At 42.6% G+C, this 18,757-nt stretch overlaps 1 protein-coding gene across 1 annotated transcript in view; it reads left to right on the plus strand.

Annotated features, from left to right (window-relative positions):
* The window catches only part of PKHD1L1 (PKHD1 like 1), a 309,471-nt gene extending 293,009 nt beyond the window's left edge, over positions 1-16,462 (plus strand). The window contains exons 74-79 of the mRNA XM_077493225.1: positions 618-971; positions 2,036-2,187; positions 3,991-4,149; positions 11,088-11,244; positions 11,777-12,026; positions 15,978-16,462. Of these exons, the coding sequence (XP_077349351.1) occupies positions 618-971; positions 2,036-2,187; positions 3,991-4,149; positions 11,088-11,244; positions 11,777-12,009 (1,055 nt within the window). The 3' untranslated portion in view covers positions 12,010-12,026; positions 15,978-16,462. The remainder of the gene's footprint in view (positions 1-617; positions 972-2,035; positions 2,188-3,990; positions 4,150-11,087; positions 11,245-11,776; positions 12,027-15,977) is intronic.
* Positions 16,463-18,757: the final 2,295 nt, after the last annotated feature.

Genomic DNA, 18,757 nt, shown 5'->3' on the forward strand with positions numbered 1-18,757 from the left:
AGGTGGGACCGCGGAGCCCGGTGAACATGGTGGGAGGGTGGCATCAGGGCTCCTCAGCCACTTGTATCACTTCCACATTGAAAGCCTCATCCATCAGGTTTAAAAAAATACACACACTCCCAGCCTCTATAGCGGCCATGCATGTGTTAAAGCATGTGTCTGCAAGCAAGTGACAGGGTATTCAGATTTTACTCAGCCTGCCCTTCCTGGAGCCCTAAGGCATCTGCTTAAACTGCCTTATGATTGCACCAGTCCTGCTCCTAGAGACATTGCTGCGCTACTAAGGAACTACTGTGATACGCAATCCCTTGATCACAGGTTTCCTACTGCAGGGGGTTCCCGCTGCACCTACTGTTCTAACTTATTGGTTCACGGAGCACACTGCTCTACATGAACCATGGATCATCCAGTTAACCAGAACTAATCATTTCTAATCACAGAGATGTTTATCTGAAATGAATAAACTGCTGTGTGTGAGCGAACCAGCCTGATCTGCCCCTAACTCCAACCCATACAAAGCGGTTCACATTTATCTCTGCAAAAAAAAAAAAAAATCTGCACTAGAAAACCATAACAACATTTTAACTTCGTTCTAATTTGTGTTATCTGTTTAAAAGGTCAGTATATGCCACGGCTGAGCTCTTCGGTGCTTGGAGAAAACTTCTTTGACAGAGACTACAATATGCTGTATGTCCTGGTCCGAGGATCTTCCCTGGTGGAAATACGCACATCTCCCCTCATTGTTCTTGCCTTTAATCTGCCTGCAATGACAGTAGATCAGTTTTACGGACAGAACCTTGTCAGGAACCTGGCACTCTTCCTGAAGATTCCTGCCAGCAAAATTCGTATCACTAAGATCATACCGGAGGGATCCAGACGAAGGAAGAGAGCAACAGGAGGACTCAGTGTCTCTGTCGAAATCTCAGATCCGCCTGCAAACCAGATAAACTCAAATTCCAACAACTCCACAGGTAAAGAAAGATCAAAGGGCGTTCCTTAAATACAATGATAGGATGGGTTATGTCCCTAGTTTTGTAATTCCTTTTTGGAAATTAATTTTGGAAAACCATTTCAATTTCTAAGAAAGATTTTTTACTACTCCGAGAAGGGAGTTGATATTCCAAAAGTTTTTTTCTGGAAAATAAACTTAGTGCAAATTAAAGTATCCCAAAAAGTATTCACACGTGTTCTTATAAGTGCTTGTATATGGCTACAATCACCTTATGCATATAAATGTGCCATGATGGTAGTGTAGAGTAGTGGATCTCGTTCCCCTTGTGCAGTATTATTAATAACTACTGTAGCTTAGATGCACACCTTTGGCAAATTAACTGCATCTTTAGATAATTTTATCATGGCACATATACTGTATGTAGGGCCTTGTGTATACTGCCTTTTCTGGCTTGCTGTGAAGGGTGTTTGTGAATCATATTTAAGACCTGGAGTGCAGTGTTTACATTTTTTGGATGGGGCATTGAACCCAAAAACAAAAACAAATATCTTGCAGCTTGCCGTTTCTTAGGTGTGATGGTTGCAGTTGTTTTCTTTTTTTAAACCTATTCTTCTTTATTATCACCTAGTCATCCTGCCAGTAAGTTTGTTCTTTTTCAGCTTCTGTTAACCGACCAAGCTGTCCAGAAAAAATGGCAGTTGGAGTGTTGAGAGAAACCATTAAACACTGAGAGGGGTGTTTACAGCAGTCATCTTTTACTGGTTTCCCAAAAGGAAAGAAAATACATTTTAAAAAAATCAAAAATCTAAAAAAATTATAACAGCCACCACATTTAAGGACTGGTAAACTGAAGAAACATTCCAATAGTGAAACTTATTCTAGTGACAGCTGTATAGGAGAGGGATTCCTTTACTTTGGAGAGATCTTCTAGCAGGGCCCATTCACAATTGTGTGTTGCAGAAAACTGTTTTGCCACTAAGTAGGTGGACATCCAATTTATAGTCCTGGTTCATAGTAATATTGTGATATTTATGCACTGTACATTGTTCAACAGCCCACTGATAAGTAGTTCTCGTTATGTAGGTGATCTGTCATACTCGGATTTCCAGTCAATGAGTCAAAGCCTGGCATCGGCAGCAATCAATGGAAGTCTCAGCAGTTACCTGAATGTCACTGTTTCATCACTGTCAGTGTCCACTCCTGTGCCACCTCCGACTGACGCAGCCTGGAGCCAGGTAATACCAGTAGTTTGACAGATGAATTATGAGTTTGGTCAACTCTCCTTGTACCAGTCAGTGATTAACCATCTGAAATCAACTGCTGATGATGTTCATCCGTCATTTTTAAAGAGGACCTTGACATCTAACAGGTTGTTTGCTGTCCACGGTTTGTCCGTAGGTAGCTGTTAAGACCAATACGGGCACGGAATGTTCTGCCACATACCAGGCAGACATGTGTCTCTTCTATGCTCTTTTCTCTTGCAGATCTTGCTTCTCTTGTGGTATGGTTGTCCTTCTGGACTCAGATGTCTGACAGCCTTGGTGGATCAGTGTGTGCCATGTCGATCGGGGCCAGGGTTTCCCAGGAGGTGGTGTCAATAGGGACTTGAGAGAGGCTTTCAACGTGGCTGCGTATCACTTCTTTTGTCCCCTGCGTGATCACATTCCTTGAGACAGCTCACCATAGAGGAGCTGTTTGGGGATGCGGTGGTCTGGCATCCTTGCAACATGGCCTTGTACCAGTCAGTAATTACCAAATTGACATCAACGGCACTCAGTACTTCAATGCATGCACTCAGTTACCTGAATGTCAATGACAGTGTTGTGCATTCTGAAGGTCAGGATTAACTATGTATTGCCTGAATCAATTATTGGTGGTCCATAGATTGTCAGTTAGTCTGTGTATACTGCAGGGAAACATCACAAAATAATGGCACATTGAGGCTCCACTGTAAAGAAACCTAAACCCCTATGGTCTGTTATACCTCAACAATTAATGTACCCTGTATGTTTCATACCTAGGTATCAATAATGTGACATCAGTCCCATTGGAGAGATTTCATTTCATGTCTTAGTATATAGACACAACAGAATGGTTATCATTGGAACAAGTGTCCCAATTGGATAATGTCCCCTCTCTTCCTGTTCTGGTCACAACTCAAAGTTTTGGTTTTTCTTTAATTCTTAGTGAAACTCTGGTGGTTCTAACCTCTCATCACTCTAAAATTACAGAAAGCTTTGGCTTTAAAAATGGCACATTGAGGCAACAGGGTAAAGAAACCTGAACCCTTATGATCTGTTGTATATAGATTTTATACTCGGGTAGCTATAATGTGACACCTCAAAGATATGGAAACAACCCAAAAATAATTAAATATATCTAAAGCCCAAATTTTTATGTTTCATTTTGAATAGAGTAGAGATTGATTAACCTCTATTAATTTATTTTCCATCGGTGCTCCTTTCAGGAGATTTCCCTTCACTTTCTATTATCTAGCCACAACAGGACAATTATCACTAAAAAAATGTCCTCTTTGGAAGATTTCGACTGTCTTCCTGTTCTGGTCACAACGTTAAAAGTTTGGATTTCCCCTCAATCTTAAAGCAAATATCTGATGGTTATTCTAACCCCTAATCACTCTAAAACTAACATAGATTTGCCTTTAGAATAAAGGCACATTGAGGCCCCAGTGTAAAGAAACTTGAACCCTTATGGTCTATTACACCTCAACAATTCATGTAGATTTTATACCCAGGTAACTATAATGTAACTCCTCAAAAAATATGCAACAATCAAGAATAAAAAATATTTAATATTTAAAGGCAAAAGGTTTATGCTTCATTTTAGATGTAGAGATAGACTTTTCCAAAGAGGAAAGACTAGAACTTCATTAGAAAGTTTAGAGTAGCGGAAAAATCTAATTTACAGTTAAAATATGTCACAACATTAAATGTCTATAAAGGTAAAGCCAAGATGAATATACACAGGGCAGCGATGTACCGGAATACACAGTGACAAAGAAATGTTGTGCTTTTTAGGTGGCGGGGCAGCCTGTTGAGAGCAGGAACCAGTCATCATCATCCACTGGAAACTATCTGGCTACAGTATCCTCGCTGAAAGTAATCCGTGAACCTGTGGCTGGATTGCAAGGACAGGTGCTGTCACAACAACCATCTATAATGGCCGTAGACTCTAATGTAAGTTCTCTTTCAAGCTCTTTTGTAACAAACTGTGACTGTTATCAGAAGCTCATTCATAAAAAAGAATTTTTATGCCTTCTTCACTTATTACAGATACTTATATAGTGCCGTAAATTTTCCGAGCACTTTACATATATTGTAAATGCACATCAGTCCCTGCCCTCAGGGAGCTTACAATCTAAGGTCCCTAACTCCACATTCATACATACATATACTAGGGCCAATTTCGACAGGAACCAAGTAAGCTTCCAGCATGTCATGCTGGCACTGGGAGAACATGCAAACTCCAGGCAGGGTGTGCCTTGAACCAACAACCCTAGTGCTGCTACATAGAAGTGCTGACCACTTAGTCACTATGCTGCCTTAGTTATCTTCTAGATTCTTCTAACTGGCTATGAAATGGGAGGGGTCCTTTTCCTCTTCAGCCTGCATTGATGGTGGGCAATCCTGGATAATGCAGAGGACAGTGCGATAGTGATGACATCAGCACCACTCTCTGCATCAATACACTGTGAGTTCAAGGCACTGTGCTCAGGAGGTGGAGCCTGACAGCCTGTACTCTAAAGCCTTGTACACACGAACCGATTTTCAGATGGGAAATGTGTGATGACAAGCTGTTGGTGGAAAATCAGACCGTGTGTACGCTCCATCAGACAATTGTTGTTGGATTTTCCGTGGATAAATGTTGGATGGCAGGATTTTAAATTTTTCGTGGACAAATGTGTGTTGTTGGATTTTCCAAGCATGTGTACACAAGTCCGTCGGACAAAAGTCCAAATTACAAACACACATGCTCGGAAAAAAAGGATGAGCCAGAAGCGGTCGGTATTGTAAACTAGCGTTCGTAATGAAGAATTAACATTCGTGACGTCGCACATAATGAAATCTCAAAATGCAGCGCACAATTCTCTTCTTCTTTAACCACTTGACCACTGGGCACTTAAACACCCTTAACCACTTAAGGACCGCCATATTGCCATTGTACGTCATTACAATGGCATGTACAGGCACAAGCACGTACATGTACGTGCTTACCTTCCAGCGGGTGGGGGGTCCGATCGGACCCCCTCCCGCTGGATACGGCGGTCCATTTCACTTCAGGAGCGATCCGGGATGAGGGGATGGCCGTTGGTTTCTGGCCATCCCCTCTCGATCGCTCCTGGCGAATGAGAAGCTTCCTCCCACTGTGTATTGTATACACAGGCAGGGAGGAAGTGATGTCATTCTCCTCGGGGCGGTCTTTTTGACCGGACTACGAGGAGAAGACAGAAAGTAAGTGTGCACCAACACTACACTGACATGTAGGCACACACAGGCACACAAACCCCCCCCCCCCGATCCCCCCCGCCCCAGTCACAGTGTCACTGATTGCAGTGATCATTTATTTACTGATCACTGCATTCAGTGTCAGTTGTAAAAGTAAAAACTGTCAGGGCAGTTAGTGTTAGGTCCAGAGTAGCCCCCTACCACCCCCAATAAAGGTTTAACCCCCTGATTGCCCCTAGAGTTAACCCTTTCACCCCCTTTTGCCAGTGTCACTAAGCGATCATTTTTCTGATCGCTGCATTAGTGTCGCTAGTGTCGCTAGGTAGCTAGTTATTTTTTTAGGTTCACCGTCAGGTTTATATATCGCTAGGTACCCCGATATACTACCCAATAATGGTTTTAACCCCCTGATTGCCCCTAGTTAACCCTTTCACCCCCTTTTGCCAGTGTCACTAAGCGATCATTTTTCTGATCGCTGCATTAGTGTCGCTAGTGTCGCTAGGTAGCTAGTTATTTTTTTAGGTTCACCGCCAGGTTTTTATAGCGCTAGGTACCCCCATATACTACCCAATAATGGTTTTAACCCCCTGATTGCCCCTAGTTAACCCTTTCACCAGCGATCACAGTATAAGTGTCACTGGTGACGCTGGTTAGCCAGTTAGTTATTTAGGTTCCCCGTCAGGTTTTTATATAGCGCCAGGGACCCCCATATACTACCTAATAAGAATTTGAACCCCCTGATTGCCCCTAGTTAACCCTTTCACCAGTGATCACCGTATAAGTGTTACGGGTGACTCTGGTTAGTTTGCTTTTTATAGCATCAGGGCACCCACCATTTATTACCCAATAAAGGTTTAACCCTCTGATCACCCGGCGGGTGATATCAATTAGGTTTTAGGGTCAGGGTCTGCGTCGCCCCAGGCAGCGCTAGGTTAGTGCCAGTATCACTAACACCCACGCGCAAAGCATAAACCTCCCGTAGTGGTATAGAATCTGAACAGATTAATATCTGATCTGATCAGATCTATACTAGCATCCCCAGCAGTTTAGGGTTCCAAAAAAATGCATTGTTAGCGGGATCAGCCCAGATACCTGCTGGCATCTGCGTTTTGCCCCTCTGCCCAGCCCACCCAAGTGCAGTATCGATCGATCACTGTCACTTCCAAAACACTAAACACATAACTGCAGCGATCGCAGAGTCAGGCCTGATCCCTGCGATCACTAACAGTTTTTTTTGGTAGCATTTTATATTTAAATCCGGAAGGCAGTGCTTGGTTTTCGGGGTCCCGTTTGTGGCTAGGCTCCCAAAAAGTCCCCCATATGTGGTATCCCCGTACTCGGGAGAAGCAGCAGAATATATTTTGGGGTGCAATTCCACATATAACTATGGCATGTGTGAGCAATATATCATTTAGTGACAACTTTTTGTAAACTTTTTTTTTTGTGTCATTATTCAATCACTTGGGACAAAAAAAAAAATATTCAATGGGCTCAACATGCCTCTCCACAACTTCCTTGGGGTGTCTACTTTCCAAAATGGGGTCATTTGGGGGGGGGGGGGTTTGTACTGCCCTGCCATTTTAGCACCTCAAGAAATGAGATAGGCAGTCGTAAATTAAAAGCTGTGTAAATTCCAGAAAATGTACTCTAGTTTGTAGACGCTATAACTTTTGCGCAAACCAATAAATATACACTTACTGACATTTTTTTTTACTAAAGACATGTGGCTGAATACATTTTGCCCTAAATGTATGACTAAAATTGAGTTTATTCGATTTTTCTTATAACAAAAAGTAGAAAATATCATTTTTTCTAAAAAATTTCGGTCTTTTTCCATTTATATCACAAAAAATAAAAATCGCAGAGGCAATCAAATACCATCAAAAGAAAGCTCTATTTGTGGGAAGAAAAGGACGCAAATTTTGTTTGGGTACAACATTGCATGACCGCGCAATTACCAGTTAAAGCAGTGCAGTGCGAAATTGTAAAAAGTCTTCTGGTCCTTAGGCTGTTAATTGGTCCGGGGCTGAAGTGGTTAATAACCAGACCAATTTTCAGCTTTTGGTGCTCTCACATTTTAAATGACAATTACTCAGTCATGCAACACTGGACCTATATGACATTTTTGTCCTTTTTTTCACACAAATAGAGCTTTCTTTTGGTGGTATTTAATCACCTCTCAGTTTTTTATTTTTTGTGCTATAAAAGAAAAAATACCGAAAATTCTGTGAAAAAATGAATTTTTCTTAGTTTCTGTTATAAAATTTAGCAGATTAGTAATTTTTCTTAATAAATTTTGGCCAAAATTTATACTACTACATATCTTTGGTAAAAATAAGTACAAATTGGTGGATATTATTTGGTCTTTGTGAAAGTTATAGAGTCCACAAGCTATGGTGCCAATATCTGAAAATTGATCACACCTGAAGTACTGACGGCCTATCTCATTTCTTGAGACCCTAACATGCCAGAAAAGTACAAATACCCCCCAAATGACCCCTTTTTGGAAAGAAGACATTCCAAGGTATTTAGTAAGAGGCATGATGAATTTTTTGAAGTTGTCTTTTTTTCCCACAATTCTTTGCAATATCAAGATTTTTTTTTCCTTTTTTTTTCCCACAAAATTGTCATATTATCAGTTTATTTCTCACACACAGCATATGCATACCACAAATTACACCCCAAAACACATTCTGCTATTACTCCAGAGTATGGCGATACCACATGTGTGAGATTTGTACACAGCGTGGCCACATACAGAGGCCCAACATGCAGGGAGCGCCATCAGGCGTTCTGGAGCACCCAGGACAATTCTGACATTTCTCTCCTACATGTAAAAATCATCATTTATTTGCTAGAAAATTACATAGAACCCCAAAACATTCTATATTTTTTTTTAGCAAAGACCCTGGAGAATACAATGGTGGTCGTTGCAAATTTTTATCTCACACGGTATTTACGCAGCAATTTTTCATTTTTTGGGGGGGAAGAAACAGTTTTGTGCTTTAAAAAAAAAAAAACAGTAAAGTTAGCCCAATTTTTGCATAAAGTGAAAGATGAAGTTATGCTGAGTAAATAGATACCTAACATGTCACTCTTCAAAATTGCACATGCCCGTGGAATGGCGTCAAACGTCGCTACTTAAAAATCCCCATAGGCGACGCTTTAAATTTTTTACTGGTTACATGTTTTGAGTTACAGAGGAGGTCTAGGGCTAGAATTATTGCTCTCGCTCTAATGTTCATGGCGATACCTCACATGTGTGGTTTGAACACCGTTTTCATATGTGGGCGGGGCTTACGTATGCGTTCGCTTCTGCATGCTAGCACATGGGGACAGGGGCGCTTAAATTATTATTATTTTTTTTATTGTTCATTTTACTTTATTTATTTTAGTTTGACATTTTTTTCCCCAAAAATAAATTTTTTATCACTTTTATTCCTATTACAAGGAATGTAAACATCCCTTGTAATAGGAATATGGGATGACAAGTCCTCTTTACAGTGAAATCTGGGGGTCAATAAGACCCCACATCTCACCTCTAGGCTGGGAAGCCGGAAAAAAAAAGATTCTGGCTTTGATCGTATTGGCGAGTTGGTAGAAGCACCGGAGGGCGGTGAGAGGTGGGGGGTGTCTATGGCTGGGTATTGTAGGGTATCACTGAGTATGGCTGGGTATCTCCGAGTATGGCTGGGTATTGCAGGGTATCTCCAAGTATGGCTGGGTATGGCAAGGTATTGGCGGGGTATTACCGGGTATTGGAGAGTATTGGCGGGTATTGCAGAGTATTGGGGGGGTATTGCAGAGTATTGGGGGGTATTGCAGAGTATTGGGGGGTATTGCAGGGTATTGGGGGGTATTGCGGGGTATTGGCGGGTATTGCGGGGTATTGGCAGGTATTGCCGAGTATTGGCAGGTATTGCCGAGTATTGGGGGGTACTGCCGAGTAATGGCAGGGTACTGCAGAGTAATGGCAGGGTATTGCAGAGTAATGGCAGGGAATTGAGGGTTTAAATTTCGGTGAGCAGAGATGTGGGCACTGCAGATGCAGCCCACAGCGCTGCTGACACCGATCTCTTTCCCCTCCGCTGTACAGATCGGTACAGAGAGGGGAGGGAGGAACCGGCGTCATAACATGACGCTGGTTTGTTTACAAGTGACGAGCGGCTGTTTACCGTGATCCGTGATGCGCCAGGTCCACTGGACCCGGCAGTCACGGATGCTATCGTGTGCGCGCCCCAGGGGGCGCGCGAGAGCAGAATTCTGGGAGGCCATTAATTAAACAACCGCCCTGAAGCCGTTAATCGGCTATGGGCGGTTGTTAAGTGGTTAATGGGATAATAATGAAGCTGCTTTGCTGGTGATACTGATGGAGTTATTGCAAACACATTTGCAAACACATTTTCAAAGGCTTTTTTTTCTAGCAATATCAAGAATAATATTATTATGTTTTTTTTTTTTATTTGGGCAAGTTTTCACAACATCATTATCCCGTAGTTACAACTATGTTGGTGTCCCTTGTCAATTTTACATTGTATTTTTTTAAATGTAACTGCCTACTCCCAAACTGTCATTAGATCTTAACCAAAAAGTGCATTATATGCATCCAAAAATATACCAAACAAAATCATTATTCAACCCAAAAAAAATGTCAAAGCAATAACTCCAAGGCCAATAATAAATAATACGTTATCTCTTCCGATTATGCAACATGGCTGGTTGACGAACAGCCGTTCAGAAACGAACTAACAAGTGTGAAATGAAAAGCACGAAATTAAAAACGCAAAATGAAAAGTACGAATCAACACTCACCAAACTTCTACTAACACAAAATTAGCAGAAGGAACCCAAAGGGTTGCGCTAAGGAGCTGAAAAACAACGTAGTAGGTCACTACGTTCATATTTGTTGGCCAACAATTCCTTGCTGTGTATATGCAAGACAAGTTTGGGCCAAGGCACTTCGGACAAAAGTCCACGGTTTTGTTGGCCAACAATCCGATCGTGTGTATGAGGCTCAGTGTAATTTTTCCTTGGATTTTTACTTGTTTTTTTGTCACTTTGTTGCCCTCCAATGCTCCTCGCTGTAAGGCCAGTTATAGATGGGGGCAGTGGCTCACATTTTGTATGCTTGTTGTTTGGGTCAGGCAATGCACTGACACCTTTGCAGCCATGGTGCTATATGCTGGGTGTTCTGTGTGTCCCTGTACCTTGAAGGAGGGGTGGGCTCCCTCCAGCCCATCTGCTCTCCATCTATCCCATCAGAATGCATGTGCTTCCATTGTGGAGTCTCTCATTTGTCAGAGATAGGAACTACAGGTAACAGGGTGACTTGGTGGGGCCTGTAGCTTACGCATGCATTTGCAAATGTGTGCAGACTAAACCCCTGTTTTTAACGCATACTGTTAGACAGGTTCATTTGGTTGGTCTCAAGCTGGTTGGTAAGTAGAGCTTGGATTTGCCCTTGGTTGTTTTTTGTCATTTTGTTGCCCTCCAATGCTCCTTGCTGTAAGGCCAGTTATAGATGGGGCAGTGGCTCATGTTTTGTATATCAATGTCATTCAACCTGGAAGACTGAGGACATTTTGTGGAGGAAAAGAGGTAATTCAGGTGACAATTTTGATTTCTACCTTGAGCTGAGCTTTAACTTTCAGCACTGTTTTTGTTTGTAGGGAAATTGCGTTTCTGTGAGCAGCAGTTCATTGTCACTAACAGCAAGACTGAAATATGCAAATAATACCTACGCCAGTGATGGACTGACGGGCAACACTACCATATTGTTTGACAGCTGCTGGGCCAACTACACCGACCTTGTTCTCAAACTACCAGGTACGAGCAACATTTTATATCTCTGCTTCTGTGTGCATCTAAAGGGCAACTAGTTAACTAGTATCTAAAAAAAAAAGTGTTTTCTGCAAAACTCACCCTCAATGCTGAGCTGTCCTGCCAGTGTCATACGATTCACTTCTTCTAAGCCCAGGCTGTCATGGACCTACACCTGGGGGGTCATAATGCAGGCTGGTCTCACAGTCCTCCTGGACTAAGGAAGGACCACCCACTGTTGAGGAAGAAGAGGAAGGACCTGTGACCTCACCAGACCAGCCTGAAGAGTGTAGGAGAATAAAAGGTATGTATAGGGTTGTTTCATTTTTACATACTGGTGACCGACTTCCAGCAGGGTGGTTAACAAAAATGTTTGAAAGCAGATGTGAGACATTAACCAATTAGTCTCCACAAAAATGGATACTGTGCCTCTTTTACATTGTCTTTATCTGTTTTTATTATTATTATTATTATTATTATTAGGCTTTTATGTGGAAAATAATGTACTTGTTATAATCTTTTCTTCTTTCTGTTACAGGTAAGGGATACAAGCTGGAATTTAAACTGAACAATGTCTTTGCTCAGACCAGATCATTCGATGCCAAAACCTTATCACCAACAAATGCTCCGCAAGCAAATGCTCCGCAAGCAACTGCTCCACCAATTCTAGTACCCAATAATGGACAATCAGCTGTCTACAGCCCCTTCCAGAAACTGCTGGCACTGGTGGTCACACTGATTACCACCAATCTGTTTATGGGCAGTCTTTAAGACATATTGTATCACTGGTGAGTTACATTTCTATCATTACCATAAAATGCAAAAATGTTATAGATTAAATATATTTATATATAATAATTAAAATTTCTAATATTTTAGTAATATGCATTAGGACAAAAATGAACACAGCTGAGACCTGTTGTATCACTAACATGTGAATGCAAAGTGAACATGGGTATCAAATGTAGGCATCTAGAGGTGATTGTATGTACCTTTAAGAGATGATGGTACCCCCAAGTGTTGGGCACTTTTCTCTGCAATAAACACTTTTCTCTGCAAGCCTTGGCATGCCCAGGTGGTGGCAGTCTACATGCTCCCACCTTCTTGTTGGCCAACAAGAATGAAAGTAGGAGATGGTAGCCTGATACTACCAGGATGTTGAAGCTTGCAGATTAGAGTGTTTTATATTTATATGGGATCCTGCCATGCTCTTTTAGACTGAAGTAAATTTTGGCACATTTAGTCGCTGCTATTTATTAGTGTACTGTGTAACTGCACTGGCTGCCACTAGCTAAGGATGTACGTGCTCTGAAAAGACTATGAAAGCAAACAGAGGAAAGTGATCTATACAGTAAAGCCCTGTACACATGGGCCAAATGTCAGATGACCTAAGGCGGGGTGTATGGAACCCTGTTCTGTCATGTGAGCATGCTGGTCAGTGCTCTCCACTCTGGTGGGGGGGGGGGGCCTATCCCCTTGTCAGTACAGCTAAGAGGGGAACATTGCTGTACTGACATTGGTTTGTTGGATTGTTAGTACAGCGGCTCTGACCAGAGCTGTCAGGTTTTTTTTCGTTCAACTGGCTGGGTTGAATGGAGAAAAAATAGTAGTATGTACCAAGTATAAGTTTGTGTTTTGGAGATTGGGTCCTCGCTAATCACTCAACTGAAATAAAAGCATGGATTGTTCACCTTTGATAAAAGATTTCACCTTCCATTGCCCTCTGTTTCTGTAATTAGTGCTTATAGATCACCACAGAGGTTTTATCAACTGGACTGCAATTTGTATTTTCTCTTATCACGTATCATTCACCGAGGGGGGGTGGGGAGATACAGCCGACCTATTTATATAAAAGACAAACTGGATAGTGCACCCTCTGTGCTATCTGATGGAGAGGATGTGTGTACCTAAAATAGAACTGTAGGCAAAACTTTTTCTTTTTTTTTTTTTTTACATTTTGGATAGAGCAAAAGAGAGTTATAATCCCTACCAGAATTTTTTTTGTCCCATTTAGAGTTGCCACCTCATCCCTTTAAACCCAAATTCATATTAATTACACAGGTTCTGGGGCTGATTTCATGGAGATAAGGCACCAAGTGATTTTTAATTTTAATTATCACCTTAATCAGTCACAGAAACTGTGTAATATGTGTTCGGTTTTAAAGGGATGAGGTGGCAACCCTAGTCCCATTGGGGAGATTACCCTTCACTTCCTGTCTCAAAGCCAAACAGGAAGTGAGAGGAAATCTCTACAAATTAAGGGAATTCCTTGGGGCACCCCAGGTCACCAGAACTAGTGTCCCAAATGGAAGATTTCCTCTCTATTACTTTACTGAGGACAACCCAACATTTGGGATTTTCATTTGCTTTTAATGATAATGGTAAACAGGACAAATAGAATGTATTTAATGGGGCACAGACAGCAGTACAAACAGGTGTTCTAATCCATCTCCACTCGATCCAAAACTAACAAAAAAGATTTGCCTTTAGTTATACTTTAAAGTGGTTGTAAACCTTTAAAAAGCAAAATAAACAAGGTATTTCCTCATATAAAGTGTATTTGCCTCAATCCATAACACCGCGAATGGATCCTGGCTGCTCTCTCCTCTCAATATACACGTCACTTCTCACAGGATTCTCAAACACTAAACAAGCCATTGTGATGCACCCCCAGCACACGAGAGGTGATTGACAGCCTCACTGAACTGACGATATGAGGCTGCATAGAGGGTACAGATTACACTCAGCTCTCTGTTGTAAAGTGTGTGTCTCCTGTATATAGCGTATGTGGGGAGATGGCTTCATCATTGTTTATGACCTTAGGCTTGTCATTTCAGTAGACTTATGTAAAGGTTTCCTACCACTTTAAAAGGGCTAAGGTGCAATCTAAGCATATACACCAGATCTTCCACAGAGTACCCCACAAGGATTGATGGATTCTACTGGTGTATGCACCCAAATGTGGCCTTAAAGCGGAGTTCCACCCAAAAGTGGAAGCTCTGCTTGAAGGACTCCTGACCCCCTGACATGCCATATTTGGCATTTCATTTTTTTTTCGGATGGGAGATACTTAGTTTTGACAAGCACCCAGTTCCCCCTCCCTCCCAGCAATCTTCTGGGACACATCACAGGTCCCAGAAAATTGCCCAGCCATTTAGAATGCTCAGCACATCTCACACATGCACAGTGCGCACCCGTCTGTGAAGCCGCAAGCTGTCACAGCCGGGTGTCCACATTAGTGATGCCGGCGCCGTGGAGAGGTGGGGGAGAGAACTGAGGCTTTAGGCGGCCACATCACTGGATCGTAGGACAGGTGAGTGTGTGTTTATTAAAAGTCAGCATCTACACTTTTTGTAGCTGCTGACTTTTAATAAAAATAGAAACGGCTGGAATTCTGCTTTAAGCCCCTGTACACACATGGGCTTTGTCCGTCGGATCTTGTCCGAAACATGTTGCATACACACGGTCGGACAAAGTTGGCGAAAAATCCGATCTTTCAGAACGTGATGACGTAATTTCATTACGATGGGACTATATTCAGGCTAGTAGCCAATAGCTTTGATGTAGGAATTTGATCTGAGCAGGCGTGGCACTTGGTCCGATCAAAATTCTCTACACATGATCGAGTATGTCTGATCGGCCCAGTTGGTCGGGAAATATTTCCAACATGTTGGAAAATTGGGTCCGACGGATATTCTGACGGAATCAGTCCGATGCATACCACACACAGTCGGATTATCCGACGACACGGTCAGATAGGACACATTCCGATGGAATCTCCGACCATGTGTACAAGGGCTAAGACATGCCGGTGTAGATGACAGCTGATCAGGGACAAACCACAGTGTGCTACACAATTAAAAGGCAGCATCATAAACAGGGCCAAGCAAAAGGTCAGGGCGGCAAAGAACAAGTATAGTCAGATTTAGTCTGATGTCTGTAATCAGAGAAAAGAAGTACAGAAACGCAGGAATTAAACATGGACAAAAAAAATGAACCTATTGCTCAAGCAACAGGTGTTGGTCTGAGCACAGCTAAAAAGTGAAGTTGATTGGCAGGCTGGACAGGGACTGGCTATGTAGGCGCTATGTCAACCAGCAGGTGGAATCCAGAGACGCCTATATCTTCCAGTCCTGGAACAAAGCAAGCCATAGCAAGATAGAGAGAGACCAGTTGATGGTAGAACAAAATGTATCAGATCAGCTTTTCTGATCCCTATGGGCCAAGCACCTCCTCAGAGCACTGGTTCCTCAGGCCTAGCTTTCTGTTTCTAGGATCTAAAGCACCCCCTCAACAACACTCTTTTAGCTTCCTTTCTCATATATTTCTTTTTAATACCTTTTCACATATTTTTTCTAAATTCAGAAGCATCAAGATCTTCTTCAGGCTAGGTTCACACTTATGCGAATTGGATGCAGCTTTCCTCGCATCCAATTCGCATGTCAGGAAAGTGTGACCGGCGATCAATGGAACTGGTTTACACATCTCCGGGCAGCTGCGGAGCGGATTGTACAAAGGTCCGGTGCATCTTTGGCTCCATTTGAGATCCGAATTCAGGGAAACATTCAGGCCTGTTTGTCCCTGAAATGAAGAACATGGATGCACCAGACCCCTGGTGTGAGCCGCATCCAAATTCAGTGTGAACCCGGCCTCAATAAATCTCATTCATTCATTGAATTTTCGTTGTTTTTTCAATAGCTTAGAATTGGATTAAATGTATTGTTTTCTCTATTTTATAGATCAGTTGGATCATCAAGGACAATGAAAATTGGCTGAAATTTACAGAAGATTGTTTTCCGTGTGTTATAAATCAACAATATCAATATTTACTGATACTATTTACTATGAAGACATTTATTATAAACATGGGCCGACCGTGTGTATGCAACATGTTTCGGACAAGATCCGACGGACAAAGCCCATGAATTAACAAAAAAAATGCATGTATAGAACACACAAAAATGACCCTATAAAACACTCATAAACACAAACAGTTTTCAGCATGATTTCATATGCATGAATGTGAAAGGGACCAAAAAGGATCAAATATAGTATAGCAGCTCCTTATACTTCAGTCAACCGTTCCCAGATCAATAACAAATAAATGTAATCATTGGCATTGGGCTAATGCACTTCCTTGTAACATACACAATTGATTGTTTCTTATTAATGAAATCTATGTAGACATGCAGCAGATTACTAATTAAATTACTAATTAAATAAATATGTTTCCTTCTAGTCTGTTAGTCTCTGTGTTACAAAGAAATACCAAGTTTACCCTGGGCATTACCAATCTGAATATTAATATGCAGTGTTTATTTAGCCATCTGTATCACCAGTCTTCACTTCCAAGTCGCTTTATGTTGGAGATTTAGAATGCATGGCACCAAAAACACAGATTTTCCACTTATTGCAAATATGCAATTTGAATGAATTTTAAAATGATTTCTACACTTTAGTTGTATAACAAGACTATTCTGGAGCCTTGTAGGTACTGCAATTATTGTACTTTAAAGAACTATGTAAAAAAAACAAAAATATATACAGTCAATTTTTAGAGGGTCCATTTAAACGTTTTTGGTCCACCAGCACACATTATATTGCGTGTTAATTTGCAGTGCATTAAGGTAGGCAAAATGAATGACTGCCAACACCCCCTAATATAGCTGTGCCCCCGTGGGGTCGCTGTGTGTAGTAGTTCCACATTCACTTCAGACACACTTTGCCAGTCAATGAATAGTCCTTTAGCTTGTTTTTGTTGTTTTTATTAGGGGATTAAACTTGGATTGGGAAAACGGACATGGGACGCCCAAATAATGAATCTTGCTTGTTTGAACATAGAGAGCTGAATCTATATTGACAGTCTCTAGAGCTCCGCACTCCTCCAGCACACTACTTGAGATCACATTGCTTTCTCTACTGCGCAATCCTTGTCAAACAGTTCAATAATAGCCATTTGCTGGCAGGGGTCTTCAGTCCCCTTTGGTGTAGCAACCAAATAGCGATGGAAAAGGATATTTGTGCTAACTGAAACTTGGTGGACTACTGATCCCAGAAAGAACGGTGCAAATCCTGACAACTCTCTTGGCTGTGGCAGCTTGACTTCAACGACACCATAGTCTCTCCCTCTGGTTTCACATCCAATCCTGGCATGTCCCTCCCAGAGCTTCTCACTCACCGCCCCCAGAATGAATCCCTACTGAATGACTTGCCCGGCAGTGCTCCTCACTGTCCTCCTCCTGCTCCTGTTCAGGACACCTCTCAATGACTGTAGAGAGAGGCTCCCTCCCAGCTCCTGAGCTCCAGACCAAAGGGCATCCGCCCCCCCAGAAAGGGAATTCCCTCGAAGGCCGTGACAGTCTAACACTCCATCACTCAGTTCTTTTACCCGACAACTCCTCCCACAACAGGCTGATCATGAGCATATATAGAAGGCCAGCCCCCTGCCAATCCTAGCTGGGGATTGGTCAGGGCTCCCAGATACTAGGGTTGCCACCTGTCTGGTTTTCACGTGGACAGTCCAGTTTTTCAGACATGTGTCCAGGTCTCTGCCCACCTGTAACCTGGACAATACCTCACCTAACCCAACCCGTGGCTCATTGTGACTGTGTCGCCATGTCCGCAGTGATTTCTGCTCCTGCCAGGTTTCTTCCTCCCCATTTACCCCCTGCACTCAGTGCCTCCATCCGCTTAGTGTGCTAAGTTCAGACAGGACATGGAGGTGGAGGCGGAGCCTTCTTGCTGCTGGGTGCTCTGGCTGGCTGCAGACGGGGGACACAGAGGTCTTGGGCTCTGATTGGCTGCAGAAAGGATACGGAGGTGGAGTTGCAGGCGGAGCCTCCATGTTATCTGCTGCTCTCTTGAGAACTGTGCAGAGATCACACTGGGAGGCTTGTGCAGTAAGTTTTTGGGTTATTGTGTATGTCAGGAATTCACTCGCCCTCCTTTTTGTTTTTTACATTTTTTTTTCTTTCTCTCTTCTTTTATCCTTTTTATTTGGAAAATGGAACAAGGGTAGAAATTAAGCGGTTTTATATTGAGTATAATGGAAATGAGAATAAGTGATGAATTAGGTTAAAGCGGAGTTCCACCCTAAAGTGGAACTTCCGCTCATTGGAACCCTCCCCCCCTCCGGCGCCACAATTGGCACCTTTCAGGGGGGAGGGGGGTGCAGGTACCTGTACAGTACAGGTATCTGCACCCACTTCCAGCATAGATATCTGCAGAATCTACGCCCCTTTCCGCAGGTCCCCCGCTGTCTGCTGGGAAACACACGGATCCCAGAGACAGCAGGGACCATACTTATTGCGCAGCGCGACTCGCGCATGCACAGTAGGGAACCGGGAAATGAAGCCGCAAGGCTCCACTTCCTGATTCCCATAGCCAAGATGGAGGCAGCAGCACCCGAGAGACGATCGAGAGATCGGTTTCGGGTGCTGACAACGCGGGCGCGCTGGGCGGGTAAGTGTCCTTATTTTAAAAGTCAGCAGCTGCAGTATTTGTAGCTGCTGGCTTTAAA

Source organism: Lithobates pipiens, unplaced genomic scaffold (genome assembly GCF_037356315.1).
Source record: "Lithobates pipiens isolate NorthernLeopardFrog02 unplaced genomic scaffold, aLitPip1_a1.2 Scaffold_19, whole genome shotgun sequence".
NCBI lineage: Eukaryota > Metazoa > Chordata > Amphibia > Anura > Ranidae > Lithobates > Lithobates pipiens.